General features: G+C 58.2%; 2 protein-coding genes across 5 annotated transcripts in view; both read right to left on the reverse strand.

The window, feature by feature from the left end:
• Positions 1 to 246: 246 nt before the first annotated feature.
• CTSH (cathepsin H) lies at positions 247 to 8,198 on the reverse strand. Its single transcript, XM_075100885.1, has 12 exons — positions 8,017 to 8,198; positions 7,842 to 7,873; positions 7,649 to 7,754; positions 7,481 to 7,551; positions 6,885 to 6,989; positions 6,475 to 6,561; positions 5,538 to 5,593; positions 4,318 to 4,399; positions 4,160 to 4,228; positions 3,630 to 3,736; positions 1,645 to 1,770; positions 247 to 1,031 (listed from the first exon to the last, which is right to left on the reverse strand). The coding sequence occupies exons 1-12, from the start codon at positions 8,087 to 8,089 to the stop codon at positions 956 to 958; spliced, it is 990 nt and encodes a 329-aa protein (XP_074956986.1). The 5' UTR covers positions 8,090 to 8,198; the 3' UTR covers positions 247 to 955.
• A 109-nt stretch (positions 8,199 to 8,307) lies between these two features.
• Positions 8,308 to 19,915, reverse strand: part of RASGRF1 (Ras protein specific guanine nucleotide releasing factor 1) — a 42,452-nt gene continuing 30,844 nt past the window's right edge. For 3 of the 4 annotated variants that reach the window (XM_075100877.1, XM_075100876.1, XM_075100874.1), the window contains exons 18-27: positions 19,508 to 19,620; positions 18,673 to 18,785; positions 18,186 to 18,246; positions 15,396 to 15,499; positions 14,926 to 15,010; positions 14,432 to 14,629; positions 13,546 to 13,625; positions 12,359 to 12,476; positions 11,935 to 12,003; positions 8,308 to 9,350 (exon numbers count right to left, since the gene is read on the reverse strand). In XM_075100877.1, the coding sequence (XP_074956978.1) occupies positions 9,258 to 9,350; positions 11,935 to 12,003; positions 12,359 to 12,476; positions 13,546 to 13,625; positions 14,432 to 14,629; positions 14,926 to 15,010; positions 15,396 to 15,499; positions 18,186 to 18,246; positions 18,673 to 18,785; positions 19,508 to 19,620 (1,034 nt within the window). In that variant the 3' untranslated portion in view covers positions 8,308 to 9,257. The remainder of the gene's footprint in view (positions 9,351 to 11,934; positions 12,004 to 12,358; positions 12,477 to 13,545; positions 13,626 to 14,431; positions 14,630 to 14,925; positions 15,011 to 15,395; positions 15,500 to 18,185; positions 18,247 to 18,672; positions 18,786 to 19,507; positions 19,621 to 19,915) is intronic. The other variant, XM_075100875.1, reaches the window with a different exon arrangement.

Raw genomic sequence — 19,915 nt, forward strand, 5'->3', positions numbered from 1 at the left:
GCCGCAAAATGGCGGCGCCCGGGGCGGCGGGAAAGGGTCGCCCCCGCCTCCCCGCCCCGGGCGCTTTAAAGCTGGTTATAAAACCAAGCCGCGTAACCCCGGCGGGGGTTTAACGCTTTGCGACCCCGCGCCGCTCGCAGGAGCCGTGCTAGGGGGACGGTGCCCTCCGCCAGGCGCCCCCTGCGCCACATCCCCCACCCGTGACCGTGCCGGTAACGCCAGGGCCGCGGGCAGCACACCGCCACGCCGGGGACAAGTCGTCTTTATTCAGTCGGTGGCAGGTTTTAGCGTGAAACAACTCCCAGCAGAAGCGCCCCCTACTGACACAGGACCTTCTCTCGCCATCGCGTGTTTATAAACCACTAGCAATCAGCTTCTTGCTTTCTTCATTAATTCATGAAAGAAAAGCATCCATTTTTCTCTATTTGCATTAAAAGACCCTATTTCTTTAATGCAAAAAAAATACTAAAAACATTTAATGAAAATAGATAAAACGTACAAATCACAGCACCCCTCTTTCTCTAGAGGAAGGAAACATCACCTTCAAAGAAAATTTAAAAATCCCTAGAGTTGCATTGTTGATTGAGAAGCAGCCACCTGAAGGAAGGGCATCTTAAAACTGTGTAACTGCACGGCCTTTCCCCGGTCCAAGCGCGCCCCCGTTGCCGACGCGCCCCGGTTCGGACAGGGAGAGCGAGGCACGCTGCAGCCGGGAGGAGGCAGGAGCCCGGCCCTCGGCGTAGGAGCACGCTTTGCTTTTGGCTGGGGAGAGGAGGCACGGGTCTTCCTGCTGCGAGAACCAGTGTGCGAGCCGAGGACTGTGCCTGCAGGTAACAGCTTTCCACAGACAGGTTTTTCATCTTGTTCTCACTTTCTTGATTTGAGCACTCAGAAATTTGTATACAATCAGTCGCTCCTTTTCCTGTGCCCACTTTCCCCAGCCTGCGCTCTCCTCTTACACCTGAGGAACCGGGTAAGATGCACAAGCAGCAAGACCACACATATTCTTGCCACGTTCAATAAGGAAGTACCTAAAAAGAGAAAGAAATGCCTTTGAGAGAACGTTTCCTTCTCCAGAAGTCAGCAGGACAGATACCAGCTAAAGGCAACTGCTCACATTACATGCAAGCTCCTTTCTCACACCAGTGGACGGAGCAAATACTTGTGACACTGCTGTTACCGCCAGCAGTGAGCCAGGCAATGCTATTCCACATCCCCCTCATATCACAAACTAGCAGAGTTAGCACCTGACTCTAAATAATTTCACTGCAGCTGGAAATACTTGCGGAGCTGGAGTGAAAACCTGCTCCTGGCACAGCCCGTTCTGGCACCAGGCAAACGAGCAGTACGGCAGCTCTACACGTGCCTGCTGAGCCCCTGGTGACAACAGCAGGTCTGTTGATCCAAGGGTCCGCTCTAACCGGTGACCCCAGGACTGGTTTGCGGAGCCATGTCTCCACCGCTGAGGCTGGGCTGATTTCCCCTGCTCCTTTCCAGACCGTGAAACAGCTGCGAAATTTCAGCTTGAGAGCGTAAGGGCAACCGGGGGGCTGACGAGGGTGGGTGGAATCCCACGCACGTGACTATCCTTTTACCAGGTACAGGGAGACTGTGGTGGGTGCGGTAGCGCTGGTTCCTCCTTACCCATCCGTGCCCCACAGCGGGCCCCAGGAGTTCTTCACAATCCAGTAAGGAGTTCCATTTTCTTCTCCGTACCCCACAGCGAGGACAGCATGGTTCACCTTGTCAGGAGTGTTCTCACATCGTGGGCTGCAGTGAAAAGGAAAATTAAGGCAGATTTGTTACGTGAAAAAACAGCCTATAATTAATGACGGATTAGCCGGCATTCTTGATTGCACTCCAACTGCAAAAAGAACTAGTGGATATTCTGAACCTCCAGTTGTGGAGAGTAGGGAGGGAAGCTGAGAAAAGGAGATACCGCTCTGTTTTCTTACTCAGAAATTATTACTGGCCATATCTGAAGTCAGGGCAATAGCTACATGGACCTTTGATCTGAGCACCTGGTCCGGCCTTCTGTTCAATGTCAACATTGTCACAAGAATGAGCTACAGTGAAAAAGCTGAGCAATGGAATTTTTACAATGAAAACCAGAAGCTCTTAGTGCATCCCAGTATGGTTTGTTCTGCCCCAAAGTTCAGGGGTACTGTTCCGCATTTTGCACAGGGACCGGCGAGTTCATCAGTCTAAATACACATTTCTTTGTATTTCCTCTGAATTTCCAGCTTTCAGGGTGCACTCCATGAAAGTTGCGGCTTGTGGTATAAAACAAGACAACACAAGGTACAGGCCCCCATCTCTAGAGCACCTATTTTTAAACATTTTCAAATGGCAGATAACTAAAAGATCAACAATCCCCACAACAGATTCACTTTTCTTTATTCTGTTAATAGTTGGTCTGGGAAGCATAGGCTGAAACCACTGGAGCATCAATTATTCCATATGCTCTGATTTTAAATCTACCTTAGACTACAAATCCACAAGATTACTTGCTGTGTTCCTCAGACTGGACTCCTATTACAAAGTATCTCAGCCATCTGCCTGCTTTCACACCTGATTTCCAAATCACACCCGATTTCTTTCACACCTGTTGCTGGCACTTACTGCCCTTATTGCACCAGCAAAGCCACTCAAATTTGGGGTGCTGCCTAATCCTTCCCTTGCTGCTCCCCAGGGCAGATCACTCATGCTTAGACTCTTCATTTAATTTTCCCTGCAGTTCTACATGGCTGAAGATTCATTAAAGTATTTTTCTAGTTCTCTCCAAACACACACTTTTCCCATTTCTTGCCTAATCAAAATCTATCCTGCCGCAGTTATCTTCCACAGTCTTTCCAAAATATAACCACCATCCTTTTAAGTAGCTTTTTGCCTTGGCTACAGACCTGACACAACACTCAACACCTCCTGCAGCTAGGTAACTTATGTCTCAAACTAATTTTTAATCTCTGCTATTTTTCTTACACAGTCAGCTGCAGAGAAGGATTGGCACGAGGTGCTCGGGGACCTGCATGCCCTGCGGGGAACAACGATGCAGGGACCCCTGCCTTAATAACGCAACCTGCAAACGTACCAGCTCAGGTGCAGGGCAGCGTGAAGGCAGCTACGCTGCTCACCACCACCCCTCCGAGGTCTAGCACTGGAAGAGCCACCCAAGTGCCACGGAAACTTGCTTCGGTGAGGGTTTACCCTAAGTAAACCAGTCTGCAACACCTGGGCTGACCTGCTGCCATCCACAGCTCAGACACACACACTGGCGCTGGGGCAGGCTTCCCCCAGCTCTGCGGCAGGGCTGCAGGAGGAACTCCCAAGCTCACTGACTCGCTGAGTTTCGTTCCAGATACAGTCTGGTCTTCAGCTTGGACTGGCTCCTAGCAGTAAATTGGCTGCAAGCATACTGTTCCCTCTTCCCTGTGCTGCACTCTCATCCCCCTGGGGAAATCAGTATATCAAGGCTCAATGTACTTATGTTTGCTATTTTCTGTTTAAAAGAAAGTGCAAGGATGCAGTCCAGTGTTCTTGTGTCCAGGGCCACAAAGCAGAAGAAATGGGGATGCGAGTGATTCCAGCCCTCCACCTTCCCCTCACCTCCCAGGTTCAGAAATACTCACTTTGAATAGACTCCTTTTCTGTAGAGCATGAAGTCACTCGTCACCTCAAACGCAAAGCTCACCGGGTTGTGCTTCCCCACAGCTTCTACCATGCCATCCTCGTCATACTGCAAGAAGAGGATCCCAGGGTCATTTACCTCCCGTTACACTGGGACCAGTCAGGAGCCCCGGACCAGCAGTCAGAGCACAGTGGGGATGGCTAACCCCGGCTTTCTGCTGGCAGATGAGGAATGCTGCCTGCGTTGAAAGGCAAGAACCAAGACTTTCGTACAGTCTGGAGCTGCACCCACCGTGGAAAGCAGGCAGAGACCTAGCACCTCTATTTTGGTACAGCACTTCATTGGTACCACCTTCAGAAAAGGGCGTCAGCAGAGGAGGAGCATGCACGCCGGCAGCTCGCTCCACGCCAAAGAGCAAGCAGGCTGCAGCTTGCACTGCGGAGCCCGGCACACCTCGGGGCACCCGAGCACCTTCCAGGCCAGGCTTGGCACAGCCCTCGTAGTTCGGAAACATAACCCTTGCAGCCTTACCTGCGTGATATTGATAACATCCTTGACAAACGCAATAGCCTTCTCCGGCTGGAACTTGCACGTGCCGTTCTGTGCAGACAGAAAGGAACCGGTGTTAAAGCCTGCTCTGGACCCTGCTCTGCCGCTGCAGAAATGTGTCCGAGCTGCGCTGGAAATACCTTGGCCCGGTACGGGTAGGTGTCCTCCCCCATGAGCCCTTTGTTATACAGTATGTATTCAAAGGCTTGGCTTGGCAGGCCCCTGCAAAACAACACAGCCAGAATGCAGATTAATTAGGACAGTAACACTGCGGCTTCTGCAGAGCAAAGCCATCAACCTTCCCCCGCAGCCCTACAGACCATTCCCACAACGTGTGGGGAAAGGGAAGGATGGTGTGTCCCAGACCCTCTAAAGGCATGAGGTCCAGTCTGTTCCTGCAATATCTCCCTGTCTGGGGCTCCTGGCCTAGCGCACCACGCTGTTTGGCACAGTCCTACACAAGCACGAGAAGACCTCTTTCCCAGGGGTGCCTAATCCCCAGGAAAAAGCCAACATAGGAGCCCAACGGCACGAGGCCACCTTGCCCAGGCAGCTCCAGCCGTGCTGGCTCAGCTCGGCAGCCTCACGCACTGAAAGGTGTTTCTGTGTGACCTCTGCCCGGCCTGGCTGGGGTCCCCAGCTACACAGTGTGGGGGAGGACAAGGGACCCACATCTTCAGCGAGCAGCTGCGTCCTTCCCCGGCCGCCTCCGGGGAGCACATCTCACAGGAGGAAGAAAAAGGGGAGCGTGATCGGGGCGCGCTCACAAGGAGAGGAGCAAGGATGAGTCACAAGAAAAATAAAAGGCACCAAGAGTGGTTCTGCTCAGCTCTGTGAACATTCCTCAGGGAGCGCTTCTCTTAGAGAAAACGTAAGATTTCAGAAAGTTTCATTTTCTGCCTTCTCTAGCAATTCTGGTAGGAATTTACCAAAGGGGAAGCAGGGGTTTCTGTGGGTTTCTTAAAGCACCATGAGATGCACATGATTCATGAGAAGAGCAACAGATAAAATTCTCCATGTTTGCCCTGAGGATGTTAAGGCCTAGCTACGTAGCACCCACGACTGAGATGCCAGAAGACATTGAAACAAAACAAATATCAGAAGAAAAATTAATAAACAAGAGGAACAGCAGAGGTTAGGAAATGCTGGAGATCTAGTGAAACATTGTAACCTCTAGGGAAAGTGAACTTAAAATAAGCAAACCAAACCCAAAACTGTTTTCCCTGACCCGTCTCAGCCAAGGGGAAAGAAAAGCCATTCCAAGATCTGAAGGACCCCAACATTGGATCTTGAGGAAGGCTGTCAATCACAGAACGTTAAATACTCTTATTTCTATTCTTTATTATTTTATATTACTTACCCGCTGCAGCCGTGGTTGTTAAAAGCCTGAGCGCAATCAACTAACTGCTGTTCCGCCTACGAAAAGGTTTTCTGAGTCAGTATATATTCAACACCTGCATCCAGAATCAGCGAGGCGAAATACAGCCCGCGTGGCAGGCAAGCAAAGAGCACGGGTTGTACCCGTGCAGCTGGCCGTTCACCTGCTGCGAGCGGGAACCACCCGGCTGAACGGCTCCGCATCCCAGCGGGCAGGACGAGGGAGGCATGGAGCCGGCAGCCCAGGATGCTCCAGCTGCAAGAGGCATTCCTCCTCACGCCTGCCAGGACACCGTCCCACCCGCGGGACAGCTGGCTGGGATCTCTTTCAAAGGTCAAGTTTGTTTTTAACACTTGCACCCAACCCTCAGCCATTCTGGTAAGTCATATAAGCGGCTACTGTCTTTCTGGTTCTTCGAGAATATAAATCCTCTGGGAGTTTAAAAATAAACAGTCTCACAACGCGCTACTTGCAGCAAGCTGTTTTGCAGCAAGGAGCTCCTGCCCGCCGGCTGGCAGCACCACACACGGCTCTAGCTACCCACGCTTGCTCCCCGCAGCAGGGACCCGTCAGCCTCCACCCCACCCCCACTTCATCCTGCTCCGAAAAGGGCTCTGCCCAAGCCCGGGGCAGCGGGACACTCGGACCCCGAGAGGGGGTGGCACAGCCTCGGGCACGGAGACCTCACAGCCACGCTGCCCCACACTTCCCCAGCTGTTTTGCTCGGCTTGCGAAGAGCTGCAAGGGGTCTGCAGGGCTGGGGGTACCTGCCACAGCCGCATGCAGCAACACACAGCCAGACTCGGAACAAGCAGCCGGCGGCTGTCCCGTACAGGAGTGGGCTGGCCCCGTTGGCAGGCCCAGTGGATAACCAGAGGCAGGACTTGCTGTCAGTGAACAGGAAAGGAAAATCTCTTACCAGCGAAAGGAGCTTTCCTGTTGCAATAGCAATAGCAGACTCCAAACATCCTGTGGTAGAAAAGGTCCAGCAGCTCCCGCAGGGGCCCTGCGTTAGGAACCGGAGAGGAACTGCTCCATGATGTGCCGCAGGGTCACCAGCCTCCCCAAAACACCGGGGCTGGGGCAGAAGGGCATGCCAGGAGCACAGCACTTCCACTCTCCGCCAGCAGCTGGGCTTCGCCTTCCACTTGTCCCCTGCCCAAGGCTGCCCCAGCTCCCCACCCGGCCACCCTTGCCCCAGCCATGGAGGGGATCCTGGGGGACCCTGCTTCCCTGTGGGCATGCACACCCCATCAGTCCTCCTCCCGGCATGGTCAGCCCCTCTCCCGGCCTGCTCTTGGTGCACCACCGATGACACACACTTCTCACCTGGTTTTTCACAGGCGTCACGTAATTCCCCTTCTTCCTCCAGTCGATAGAGTCAGGATGTGGCCCAGAGCTGCGCAGGAAGTTCCCCTTCGTGGCCGAGCAGTTCTGCAAGCGAGGCAGGAGGGCTGCAGCAAGCCACCGTGCTGGGGGATGGTGGCCCGTGATGGCCGCCCTCTCCAGTGCGAAGGGAGCGGTGACAGCCACGCTGCGTGTGCTGCACGCCAGCCACTACAGCCGGGGAGACCCCGGCAAGCCCTGATGAGCACTGCCAGCCCACACCCCTGGCGGCGGAGCCCGAGCTGCTCAGGGAGCTCCTGGCTCCCCAAACAGCCGGGATCACGCCTTAGGTCTACCCAGAATAATACAGATCAATCTGCAAAGCGGAAAGCAGAGTGACAATTCGGCTAGAGCGGGATCAGGAGGCAGAGGCAGACGAAAGCCGGGAAGGTAGTGGGTGGGGGGGGTTCACCTCGCTCACACCCAGGCTCCGGCGGGAGAGGGCACCGCTCTTAGTGAAGTGGACTTCAGGCAGCGCACGACGGGGTGCTGACCCACGCGTGGGTGCAGCCGGGCCGGCTCGGGGTCCCACGACTTACCTGGGGCTCTCCCCAGAGGTACAACTTTTTAAACTCGGCGAAAGTCAGATCTGAAAACTGGTTCAGACTCACTGAAAGAAGGAGGAAACGGGAACGCTTTGGTCAGCCAGGGTCAGAGCTCAAAGCGGGAGCAGGAGCGGGCCGGGGGGCTGGGGACGCGGCTCCTACTCTGGAAGCTGTGGTTCCCGGCGTTGTGCTCGTCGATCCGCCTCTTGTTGCCGAGGAAGACGCGCAGCCGGCGGGGGTACTCGTCGGGGCCGTACCGCCGGTTGTTCTGCGGGGCAGAGCCCGTCAGCCGCGCACCCGGCCCCCGGCGCTCCCCCGGCCCGCCCCTCCCGCCGCGGGGCGCCCGGAGCTTTACCTGCAGCATCCAGGCCTTGAACTGCAGCTCCTCTGCGGAGAGAGCGGGGGGGCGTCAGCGGCTCCCCCGGCTCGGCCCGGCTCCCCCGCCCGGGGCGCGCCCGGGGCGGCGAGCCGTAGACCCAGCCCAGCCGAGCCGGGCCGGGCCACCCCCTTCCCTCCCGGTACCCCTTTACCTTCAGCGGAGGGCGCCCAGGCGGCGGCGAGCGCCAGCACCGCGGCCCCAGCCAGCACCGCGGCCCAGCCCATGGCCGAGCCGAGCCGAGCCGAGCCGGGCCGAACGGAGACGAGCCGGGCTGAACCAGGCTCAGCGGATCCGAGCCGGGCCTTCCCCGGAGAGGCGTGACAGGGGGCGTGACAGGGGGCGTGGCGGGGGCGTGGCAGGGGCGGCCCGTCCCCGTGGGGAGGGGGAGGGCGGTGTTCGAGGGTGCGGCGTTGACCCGCGATAAAAACATGACAAGTCCCGGTTCACCCTGAGATAGAATAGATTTATTAGCAAGAGGTAATCAGGAAACATATACTTTTACAAAAAAATGGAAATATTTTTCCAAACAAGCTGTAAGTTGAAATAGTTTTAGGGCTTGAAAGAGAATTCTCATACCACGAGGTATTGCTTACAGCAAAAGTGTTCTGGTTGTCAGAGTGGAGCATGCCTGCCACTGTAAAGTTAAACTGTGTTTATATACTGTACAATGTAAAAAATACATGGTAATATTCACAGAATAAGCACTACATTACTATATTCCTGCTAGAAGGTGGTTAGACAGGATTACAGTATATGTAATAAAAACACTCGGTCATCTTTTTCTAATTCTACATCATGTTACTCATAGTGGTCACAAGGTATACGCATCTATAGCATATCAACAGAAGCTTGTCATGAGCCGTACGCAGCGAGGAGAGTCAAGGGGACGTTTCCATCTTCCCGACTTCGCAGGGACTGGGGGAGCGGCCGAGAGGCCCCCGCGGCACCGGGCCAGCGCGGGGGGGGCACACAGAGAGGGGCAGCTCTGCACCGGGCGATAAGCTTTAATGTGTTCTCTTCCCCCGCCTCACAGCGTTTGCCCGGGGATGTTACTGCCCGCGCCGCCCGAGCGAGAGCTGCTCCGAGCTGCCCGAGAGCCCCGCGGGAACACAGGGGCTCGCCTGCCCGACCGCCAGCCCCCTCGGGAAGAACAAATGACAAAAATAACATAATCGAAAAGAAACCAGGACTCCAGCAAAGTGTTGATGCGTGAAACCTTAAACGATGCGGGAAATCCTACGCGAGGTCTACTGCGGCCTAAGAACGAGGGGGCGGTTTGCTTGGAGAAGCACATACGTGAAAGTCACTCCAGGGCGTCCAACAGAAACAAACAGATATATACAGTATGGTATAGCGTGTGTACACGAGCAGCCGCCAGCCACTGCTCCGGGCTCAAGAAGGCAGTTTGGGCTCTATTCGCAGAGAAGCTTCGTAAAGGGTTTCTTCGTCCATCACAAATGACTGGTCCAGCAGGTACTGCGTCACCTGGAAAAATGAGAGCCAAACCGTTAGCAGGGAGGACCCACCTCTGCTGCAGCCGATGATAAATGCTGAAACTGGGAGATTATAAAGGCCTGAGCAGTAAAAAACAAGTCGCAGAGGAGGGCCTGCAGTTCTGCCAACCGACACAGGCATTGCACATGCTTATCTCATCCCAGGATTGCAAAGTCTTGCCTACTCCTCAGCTGCTCTTCTGTTTTTCTTGCTTAGTTTTCCTCTCTGGTACTATTATATCAGCCACAAAGTTCTCTCCTGTTGTGAACACAACGCCCCAATAATTAAGACACTGCATAAGTGGGGAATGACGTTCTTGCTGCAGGAATACTGCTGACGGGGCAGGACATCTGCGCCGGTGCTAGCAGAAAATCTGCTTGCAATTCCTGGTAGATTTTTCCCAAATTACTTTTTGGCCCTGTTAGCAGCACAGCATGTGCTGGTGATGCCAAAGACAGGCACGGCCCATGCCGGGGTGAGGTGCCGCGCCAGGGGTTTGGAGCCAGCCGGCGTGAGGAGCAGCCGGCAGCAGAGCCTTTGCCCAGGAAGAGCCGGCAGCGCAGACAGGGCTTCATCCCATCACCCACAGGAGAGTCCAGGAGCTTCCGTACAGCTGTATCGCACCTCTGCCGGGAGACAGGGCGATGCACGGCTGTTGGCTGTTTTCAGCTGGGTTTCTCACGGCAATGGGCTGCTTTCACAGACACTCATCTTTTTCCTCAGCAGGAGAGGCCACGAGGAGGCAGGGGTTACCTGGGGTGCCTGGTTGGGAAAAGGCTGTGGAGTGAGCCCAGCCCCAGGCAGGTACCAACATTGCAGAGGGCAAGGCTGGGGCTGCCCGGCACTGCAGAGGCTAAAATCAGAGCCTGCAGCTCCCTGACCTCCGCCAGCACGGCTGGGGGTCATGGTCCAGAGGGGCTGGGCTGCTCCCACCACCACACAGAGAAACTGGTGTCATCGGAGGGTGGTTTGGCCCGGACCGATCACCAGCAACGCGGCCACCGGGGCACTGGGCAGCGGCACTGCTTCAGGAGGGTTTGCTGTTTCTGGAGAACAGCAGCGCTGGAGGCAGCGGAAATCCCCACAGCAACCAGCCCCGCTCCTCCGTGGCTCTGTGGTGCTGCAGCAGAGGAAGTGTGAGGGCAGCTGAGACCTTTCATCTCATCACATGTGTGGGGCCACCCAGCACCAGGCTGCGGGGGGTGGGGGTGGGTAGTGGGACATGCTCAGCTCCCAGCCTGCACCCCCAGCCCGGGGAGCGGGGTGCTGCCCCAGAATAGCTATTTCTTAGCATCTCCGGGGTGGGCTCTGCTGGTGCTGGGACAACTCAGCTGCACGCAGACTGCTGGGAGCGACCTGCAGGGGGGTCCCGGGGGGACACAGTCTGGTCCTGCTCCGTGCAAAGCCTGCTGCAGGGAAAGGGGGGCACTGGGGGAGGGGCAGCTTCTGCCCCGTGGCCCGGCTGTGCGGGCAAGGAGCAGTGCGTGCATTTTATAAACACGCAGAGCAGCCCCAGGAGCTCTCTGGCCACCCGCCACACTGCCCGCCCTGCCCGACAGCTGTGACATCCGGGCGTAGCTGCTGTCTACAGCAATGCCTCCGCCGCAGCACCCTGGGGGAGGCACGGGGGGGCCTGCTGCGGCCCCTGCAGCCACCCTCCGGCCCCCGCGTCGCTGCCAACAGCCACCCGCAAGGCCCAGGCACTGCTCTCGGTGCAGAGGCACCAGCCATGCTCCTGCTGCAGCGGACGGGCAGCAAAAGGCAAGGGAGGGTAGAGCACGAGGGCAGCGGTCCCAGGAGCCACCGACACTTGTTACTCATTCCCATGGAAGGGCCCCACGGATGGAGAAAGGTACAGCTTCTCGTTCCACCTCCAGGTAAAACACGAGCCCTGGCTGAGTTCAAGTCCAGGAGCTGCTCTCCCGCAGGACAGGGACCTCCGCAGCAGACCCACGCCCACGCTCTCGCAGCGCACAGGTCTCTGCCTCGGCTGAGGTTTGCCCGAAAGCAGCTCACAGTGGAGGACAGCTCCATCCCCAGCGCCCACCCACTCCCCGGGAGCCCTTCCAGGCTGCTCCCTCGCCACGCTGCCCGACTGTGGCTCCAGCCCCAGCTCAGCAAGACCGTGCCGGGCTGCTGCCCCCCGTGCCCACGATCGCGGCGGCTTGCAGAAAGAACCAGAGCGAAATGGCAGTCCTGTTCGCTGGGAAGAAACGGCAGCAAAGCTAGGGCCAGGCAGGGACGGCGCTGACTTGCTCTGACCGAGGCTCGGATGGCGGACGCTGCATCCTTTTGCTCTGCCAGCAATGCTGCCTAGGCATTTTATGGTTTGCGTGGCACGAGAGACACCAGAGCAGGGAGGTCGCTACCCGTCTTCCGTGCCTGCCTGCCTCTGTTACGCCTCACCTGACACAAACCCCCACCTGCACTGGTTCTGCTAGCATTTTGGTGCTAAATTTCTTACAGAAGCATCACATCTTCCCTGAAGGAGCTGCCAGAAATTGAAGGCTGCTTAGGCACTGCAATTGGAGCGGGAGATGAGAGGGAGCACGTGGCTCTTGGGACAAGGTCGTACCTTAGGCTGGTGCTCAATCTTGTAGGAGGTTTGCTGGAACTGGCGGATCTCTCTTATGATGTGGGAAATCTGTCCGGAGATAAAACACAGGCTGTTTACAGCACAGCCATCACCACCAGCACCGCGTCCCAGCAGCCAGGAGGGCGACGGGCAGCCGGTGGAGCGCGCTCCATCCACACCTTTCGACCACAGCACGACGCAAAGGGCTTTTTTTGTTTCTTCTGGACACATCCCTCACCAGGGACAACCCCGGCTGCGTGCACGTGTGCAGGGGGACGTGTGTGGCCGCCTGGTGCTGTCTGGATGACAGCCAGCTGCGGGGGCTGCACGGGGCGGGCACAGACCTGGCCAGCACCGCGGCACCGAGCCGCATTGCTCCAACCCGGCCCCTGCACGCCCGCTGCAGCCAGGCTGGGAGACTCACCATCCGCATTTTGGAGAAGTTCACCAGGCCGTCCTCGGTGTAATTTGGGGTCCCCTCCTCAATGAACGCCAGGTCGGTCAGGTACATTCCCAGGTAGGGGACGCACGGAGGGTCACAACTTTGGGAGCAAACCAGAAACAAGTAAGAAAGAAAACTGCCTTACCCGGGGGCTTTGGAGGGGGGAGGAGGGTGGGACTCCACAGTTAGCAGAATTTGAAGGATTCTCTCTAATATACAGAAACCCGAGAAGGAAGCCTCTCCCCAGGAAGGCTGCTGCCCTCCTGAGCCTCATCCCGCAGCCGCCGTCCCCGTGGGCAGGGCAGGACAAACACGAGCTGCGGCCGTGCCCCGCACGAAGCCGCGGGCTGCAGGAAGGGAGTCAGGGACAGCTTCGGCAGAGGGTTGGAAAGACCTTTGGAAGCTTCCCCTGCTGGCCTCAACGCCCACAGTCAGCGAGACCCCCCGCCGACAGCCGAGGGCAGTGCAGGCACTGGGCTTGTCCCCCACCCGTCATACCATGTCCCAGCCCGGTCCACATCGCCACACGCTGCTGATGGGACACAGCCCACGGGTGTCTGCCGTGCATGGGGATGCACCAACTCGTGGGGATGCACCAGCTCCAGGGCACCCTGCTCCCCATGCACCTGCAGCACCAGGCTCCTCGACTGCGGGACCAAGCGAGGACCAAGCGACGACGATTCGGGGAGCCTGAGTGCTGGCAGAGAAGCCCAGCGCCACCAGCTCTGCTGGGCAACGCTCGGACGCGGGAGCCACCCTGCTCTGCTGCCAATAAGGTCCACGCTAGCTGGAGTGACGTGCTGGTGGGAAACCATAGCTAAATCTGGTGCACTTTGGGGTTTAAACTGTTTGTAAGGGGAAGGGAAAAAAGGTTTCCTGGTGTCTGGCAATGATTTGCCCTTTGCAATCCCTTTAATTCATGTCTTTCCACACCACTGCTCAGAGGAACAGCTCATTACTCGGGATCACTTTGCAAGCCGCTGCCCTGTGCCGGCTAAACAAGACACACATTAGCGCAAGCTCTGAAATGACCTTGCGAGCAAAGCCCCAGCCCGCAGCGCGGGAGCCAGGGTGGGATCCAGGTCCCCAGCCACTGCGGGGGCCCCGTGCCGGCCGTCAGCAGCCCCCTCACGGCAGCGGCCGCGGGAAGAGAATTGTCATTCACTCACTTTTTCAGTGCCTCCCTCAGGTTCTTGAACCTGCCCTCCGATGACACCAGCTTTTGTAGCTTGTCGATCAGAGCCTTCGTCTGCAAGAAACCCAAAGTGTCGCCTGGAGAAGGCCCTGGAAGAAACCCCCGTCCCCGTGGCCAGGGAGGGGTGAAGCCTGCGGAGCCGCTGGGTCTCTCCCGTCCTGCCCTGCCCGCAGCAGCCACCGAGACACATCACTCTCGTCCGGCTGCTCGACACCTCTGCAGGTACAAATTCTGCCCTGGCTGTCACACGTGGCTCCTGGTGACACCCAGAGGAGTCAGGCAAACACTCAAAAGCAAAGTTCCTCCAACACATAATAAAGACAGGCTATGCACTTGTTTCCTTCCCCTGCCTCCCACCTTTGCCTTCACCAGTGCCTGTTTTAATTTACAGGTTTATCACTTTGCAGTAAATAAGATGGCGTTTCAGATTCAGAGGAGCCCACACGGCGGTTCTGGCTTGGCAGCCCCTGAACTCCGTCAGGCTCTGCACCGTGCAGTTCCAAGCTATTTCTGTGCCAAGTAACTCAACGCAATAATTCATTTTGCTGATGCATAATTGGTCTGAGAAGCCCAGAAAACCAGTTTAAAGAAGTGCCCCTCTGTGTGTGCATACAGCTACAATGACTCTCAGGAAAGGTTTCTTGAGCTGCACGTGACCGGCGGGATGAATAAACCCAGCAGCAGCGCAGGGTCTGAGCTGCTTGCACACCACCTCCCTCCTGGGAAAGACCTAAAAAACCTTACTCTGTTTCCTAACTGTTTTTATAACGCACGTGTCCTACGTCATCCCACCACCACCACGCTCAGCCCATCAAACCCTCCCCTGCCTCCCCAGGAGAGGCTCAGCCCCGCGCCCCTACCTGCTTGGAGACCTTGAGCCAGGTTTTCTTCAGGCGGAAGATGGCACTGCGGTTGAGGGAGGAGGTGATCTCCAGCACCGCGTTGTAGTTGTGCAGGCACCTGCAGATGTCCGCCACCGCCACCCACTTCTCGATGGCGCTCACCCGCGCGTTGATCTCCTCGTTCCGGAGGATCTCCGACGCGATCAAGTTACTGACCTTTGGGGAGACACCGGTCCCAGACCCGCGTCAGCAGGACTTTACAACAGCTACGCGCCCTCCGGCCTCGCGGTGGCTTTTAAAGACATTTCCCTTCACTGCAGCAGCCCCAGCAGGAGCGACTGCACCAGGAGATGCTCTGCCTGCGACAGGTCCCCACGGCACGTAACGTCCTCAGAGCACGGGTGGGGGCAGGTAAAGCTCGTACATCCCAGTCCCTGGCTGAGGCCGGGGGCAGGTTGGCTGCGCCGCCTCGCCTCTGCCCATCTCCCCATCCCCGGCCGTGACGCACTTACATCATTAAAGTGTTTTGTGTTCTTCATGATGTAAGGAGTCCTTTCATTCTTCTCCAGCTTCATCCAACCCTGCCCAAAGAACTCTCTGCAAATGACAACATTCAGATCAACATTTATTTCCCATTTTTCTGGGACATCCAAGCCCTACAAGCTCCGCTGCACCCACACGGGGGACAGAGGTGCCAGTGCCTTCGCCCCCACGCTGCCGGAAAGGGAACACGCGGACGCACTTCATGGACGTGGGAGGCTCTCCCCGAGCTGCTCACCCCAGGACGCCAGCAAACAACACACAGGGTCAGGGCTCAAATTTGGGCTCAAGCCCAGCCTGGGCTACCTGCAGAGCAGGCAGCAGCTGGGAAGGGTTTGCACCCGCTGGGTTTAGCCCGGACCAGGCTGGCTGTGGGGGAGCCGGCGGCTGCAGGGCCCTGGGTGACCAGAACAGCCTTTCCTGACTCGTGGGCATCACTCACTCATATGGGATCTTCTTGAAGACCAGGTGATCCAGCAGCGTCAGCTGTTCCGCGATTTCCAGGGCCGAGTGGTTTTCAAAAGGTTCTGCTTTGACTCCCTCAGCCTGAGCGACAAAGGCAACAACAAGGACTCGTGGGTTAAGAGCGTAGTAAGATTTTACATGCAGGAAATGTAAAAAAATCAAAGCCAAAGCTGTCTCCAACACCGAGAAATCCACTGAGTGCAACAGCTCTGCTCCCTCCCGCAAGCAGCCCGAGAGAGCTCAGGCGGCAGAGGGGAGTGGGGCTGTGCCCCTGCTCCAGAGCAGGGCTGGGGGGTCTCAAGACAAAGGCTCTTCCCCATCGGAGCCAGCGTGCGTGGTGCTGCCCTGCTCCGATAGTTCAGAGCACCGCATCCCGCATCCCGCCAGTGCTGAGAAGCACCGGCCTCACACCGCCCTGTGAACCCAACGGTTTTAATTATGTTATCATCTGAGCACATGTACAGACACAAAATTAACTAATCTTGTCTATTTAATTAATTAGGTGCAGCTATGGAACGGATCCGCACACACTGGCTTCTGCAACCGCCGCCTTTTTTGCTCTACATCTGTTTAATTAATAACGTTCCAGGGGATCCCAGCTGGAGCGGCGTGGCCGAGCCGTCGCCCTGCGCCCAGCCACCCCTGCCTGGCAGCTCAGCCGGCCTCGCCGGCACTGCTCCGCCGGCACCCACGGCATCGGCAGCTCCTGACCCTGCCGCCGCTTGGCATGGCTCTTCCGAGGGATATTCAGAAAAGCAGGAGAACAAGGATGGCCCCCGTCCCTGCTGCCTGGCTCTGGCCAAGCGGCATTTGCAGGGCTGGGGGACTTGGGGCACCCCGTGCTTGGAGCCGCCCCGGCTGACAGCGAGAGCCGCCGGCCCCAGACCTGCACGGAGCGTGCATGGGCTTCCCTGCGCTTCAGCACGAACACAGCCCGAACTCAGGGTTCTCCCAGCAGGGAACTGTCTAAAACCCTGCCACAGCATCCCTCCTCCTGGAAACCAGCAGCAGCGTCCCTCCTGCCCAGGTCCCAGGAGAGGGGATAGAGCAGCCTGAGCACAGAGGGGTGCAGAGGAAAGAGGGGCCGGGACGGAGCAGCACGATCGGGAACCGCGGGCATCTCTGGGGACAGAGCTGCGAGGGCCGAGGTGCAAAGCACGGTGGCAGGCGCAGGGTGGGTGCTCTGCGCTGCCTCCGGCCCAGCCAGTTTCTCCCACAGACAGCCTGGCCCCTCCTCGCTGCCCTCCCCAGCACCGCCTGGAAGCAAAGAGCAAATGGCACGGCCCTGTCCCAGCCTCGCTCAGGGATGTCGCTCTGGAACACCAGCTGCCACATTGCAGCGTCCCCTGGCCGCAGGGTGCAAGGGGGGATCCACACTGCGGGGTGGCCGGGGGCGCAGGACAGACAGACGATGCCGTGGGTCAGCCGAGCCCCCTGCTCTGGGGTGCTGCTTCACCCTGAGAAGAGGCATCGCCTCCCTCCAGCACCCTCTGCAAGGCAGGGGTTTTGGAAAAGCAGAGTGGCTCCAGGCCCCCATGGGTGAGCCGGCCCCAGGAGCCGTCCCGGCCAGCAGGAATTAACAGCCTGTTGCAAAATCCTCTCCTGGCCAGGGGGAAGGGGGTTGCGAAAGCGGCTCCTGGGGAGCAAACACCAACCGGGCTTCTCTGCTGCAGCTCAAGGGCCCGTGAAGAGGCTGCGGGAGGGTGGGTGCACTCTGAGGGTGGGTGTAGGCTGCGGGGCACACCCTGCCAGAGCACAGGGTGCTGCTGACAGCAAACACTGGGTGGGCGAGTGGCTCTGGTGGCACTCAGCAGCACCGGTGCCGCGATGCAGGAGGGCTCCGAGCACCCTGGAGGGCACCCCGGGCAAGGGTTCAGCTCAGGTCACAACGCACACCCCCAGCTCGCGAGGAGGGGGCCGGGGAAGCCACAGCCCCCATCACCCCAGTGTGCGCCCCAATCACCAGGGCTCCCTCGCGTCCCCACTGTGCCTCTGACCACAGGTCGCTGCTGCTCAGACTGAGAGGCAGACCGAAACCCTCTGGTTTCCTTTGCCTTCTCTCCTTCAAAGGAAGTTTCCAGCACCCGTGGCTGCAGACAAAAGCTTAAAAAAAAAACCCAAGAGAGCTCAGCCACTCCAGAACCCGGCCCGCAGACCCAGGGGACAGAGCCACTGTTGTTTCAGGTGCATCAGGCCAATTTAAAGTGGCTCTTGGGTTTTTCCGGGAGCAGACTTTGGGGTTTTTTTTTTGTTGTTTAATGCAGGAAGGTGGCAAATGCACTGCAGCCACCCTGATGGTTTTAAATCCATTGCACGTTCCCAGGGCTCCGCTCCCGGTGGAGCGGCGCTGACGCCAGCTGCACCAACGCCCGTCCCTTGGCACCAGGGCACAGCAGCTCTGGCGCAGGTTGGGGGACACAGAGGACATGGAGGCAACCCAGGGGGTTCTCCTGCATCCCCCGGGCAGGCGCTGGCAGCAGCAGGCGCGTCTCCCTGCCCACTCCAGCCATCCTGCTGGCAGTGCAGGAGGACTAAACACCCGGTGGGCTGGATTAGCGTCGCCTCTGCCTGTAACAGATCCAGCTGTGCTCACAGCTGGCCCCATCCCCAGAAAACCTTCCCCTGCTTTGAAGCCGTAGGACCGGGCAGCGGGCTTGGAGAACCGCTCTCCACCGAGCCAGCTGCGCCAGAGCGCGGGGACCTTTAGCTGTTCCCCTACCACCACGCCGAGCTACCAGGCAGAGTGACAAAGGGAAAGGGTATTCACCATCTGTACGACCTCCTCCAGGGTTATCTGATTGTCTCCTGGATCCTCCTGCGTCAAGGTCCTACAGCGTGAAAAGACAGCGTTACTTCAGCTCGGAAAGCATCACACCTGCACAACTCGGATGGGGCTGCAGCACGACTGTGGTTTTTCACAGATTAAACACTCGGCGCACGTAAGAACGCTTGGTAAGTCTCATTTCCCATTTCAAAGAGAAAAAAACCCTTAACCAAGGCCACCGCTGGCCCCACATGCAGGGACAAAGGTGGGGGTCACACCTCGCCTGTGGCCCCTGATCAGGTCCCGATGTGCTGGGGAGGCCAATGCACCCAGCGCCGCCCATCCTCCTCCTCAGCACCTCCCAAGCCCCGGGCACAGCCCCTCCCGGAGACCTCGCACCCACGTTCATCCTGGGGGGGCAGCGGGAAGCGGCCTTGGAGACCCTGGCACATCGCCCAGGAAAAGCAACCTCCCACCCACGGCCCTTCACCTTATGATGTTGGCGGCTGCCTTCCTCTCCTGGGTCAGGAGTTCGGGATCGTGGATAACCTCCTCCAGAAAGCCGATCACTCTGAACTTCAGCTCCTCATTGGTTTCAAAGTCCTGCCAAAGCCGGCACAGTCACCGTGTTAACGTGATATAATGTGAGTGGCATCAGTTCCCAGCGGCTCCGCTCCTGGCCCGTTTAAGCCCGGCCAGGACCGACGGCCATGGGGTGCCAGCGTGGGCGGCTGCTCGGCCGCGGGCAGGGGCTGCCTCTCCCCTGGGAAACCCCAGCCCGCAGCACCCAGCAAACGGGAGCCAGCCAGGACGGCACCAGGCCCCTCTCGTACCATCGCAGCGGCATCACCCAGCCTGGGAGGGGCGTGGGGGCTTCCCAGTGCCAACCAGTATGGCACCGCTCCCAGCACCCCCAGCAACCAGTGACCGAGAGGAACAGGGGCAGCAAGGAAAGCCACCCGGTGTCCTAACACTGACCCCAGCCTGAAACCCCTGAACAGGAATCAAACCCAGCTGCTCCACTTCCACTAAGCCCAGCTGGGGGTGACTGTGGATCCCGGCTCCCCTCCTTTGCACTCCGAATATGCAAACACTGCAATCCATGCCTGGCCCCCCGCTCCGCGCCAGGGGCTCCCAGCTCCCCTGCTTTGCAGTTTTCATCTCCTCCCCATGTCCACTCATTTGCTTAATTAAAAAAGAAGTGCCAAATTGTCTTTCCAGCTGGAGCCTGGCTGAGCCTCCTGGCATGCAGCCGAATTCATGCCGGCGGGGAGGGAGGGCCCCCGCAGCACCCGCCCCTCAAGTGGCCCCCCACCACCACCCACCTGTGAGTGTTTGGAGACCCAGTGCCGCAGCACATTGAGGACCCGGTTGGTGGCCGCTCTCCGGATCACGAACTCCTTGTCTCCGTTCCGCTGGTCCGTCGGAAAGCCTGAAACTGCCAGCGACCCCTTAGCACAGCTACAGCTCCGTCGGGAATCGCCAACGGGTATTTTTGGGACTGCTGCAAGGAGCAGCCCCATATTCCCAAGCATCCCTAAGCTGCCTCTTCAACGCTAGCACCGGGGAGGCTCGGGGCAGCGGGGTGCTCAGCCACAGGCACAAAGCGTTCAGCTGCCTGCAACGCGCACGTTCCTCGGGCAGCCCCCGCACCCACGGACCACAGCCCGGAGCGGGTAGGAGCTGGGCTGCGGGTGCTCTGGGCTCCCCCCACAGGGGCTGCCTCCCAGCCG

This window comes from Phalacrocorax aristotelis, chromosome 7 (assembly GCF_949628215.1).
Source record: "Phalacrocorax aristotelis chromosome 7, bGulAri2.1, whole genome shotgun sequence".
Taxonomy (NCBI): domain Eukaryota; kingdom Metazoa; phylum Chordata; class Aves; order Suliformes; family Phalacrocoracidae; genus Phalacrocorax; species Phalacrocorax aristotelis.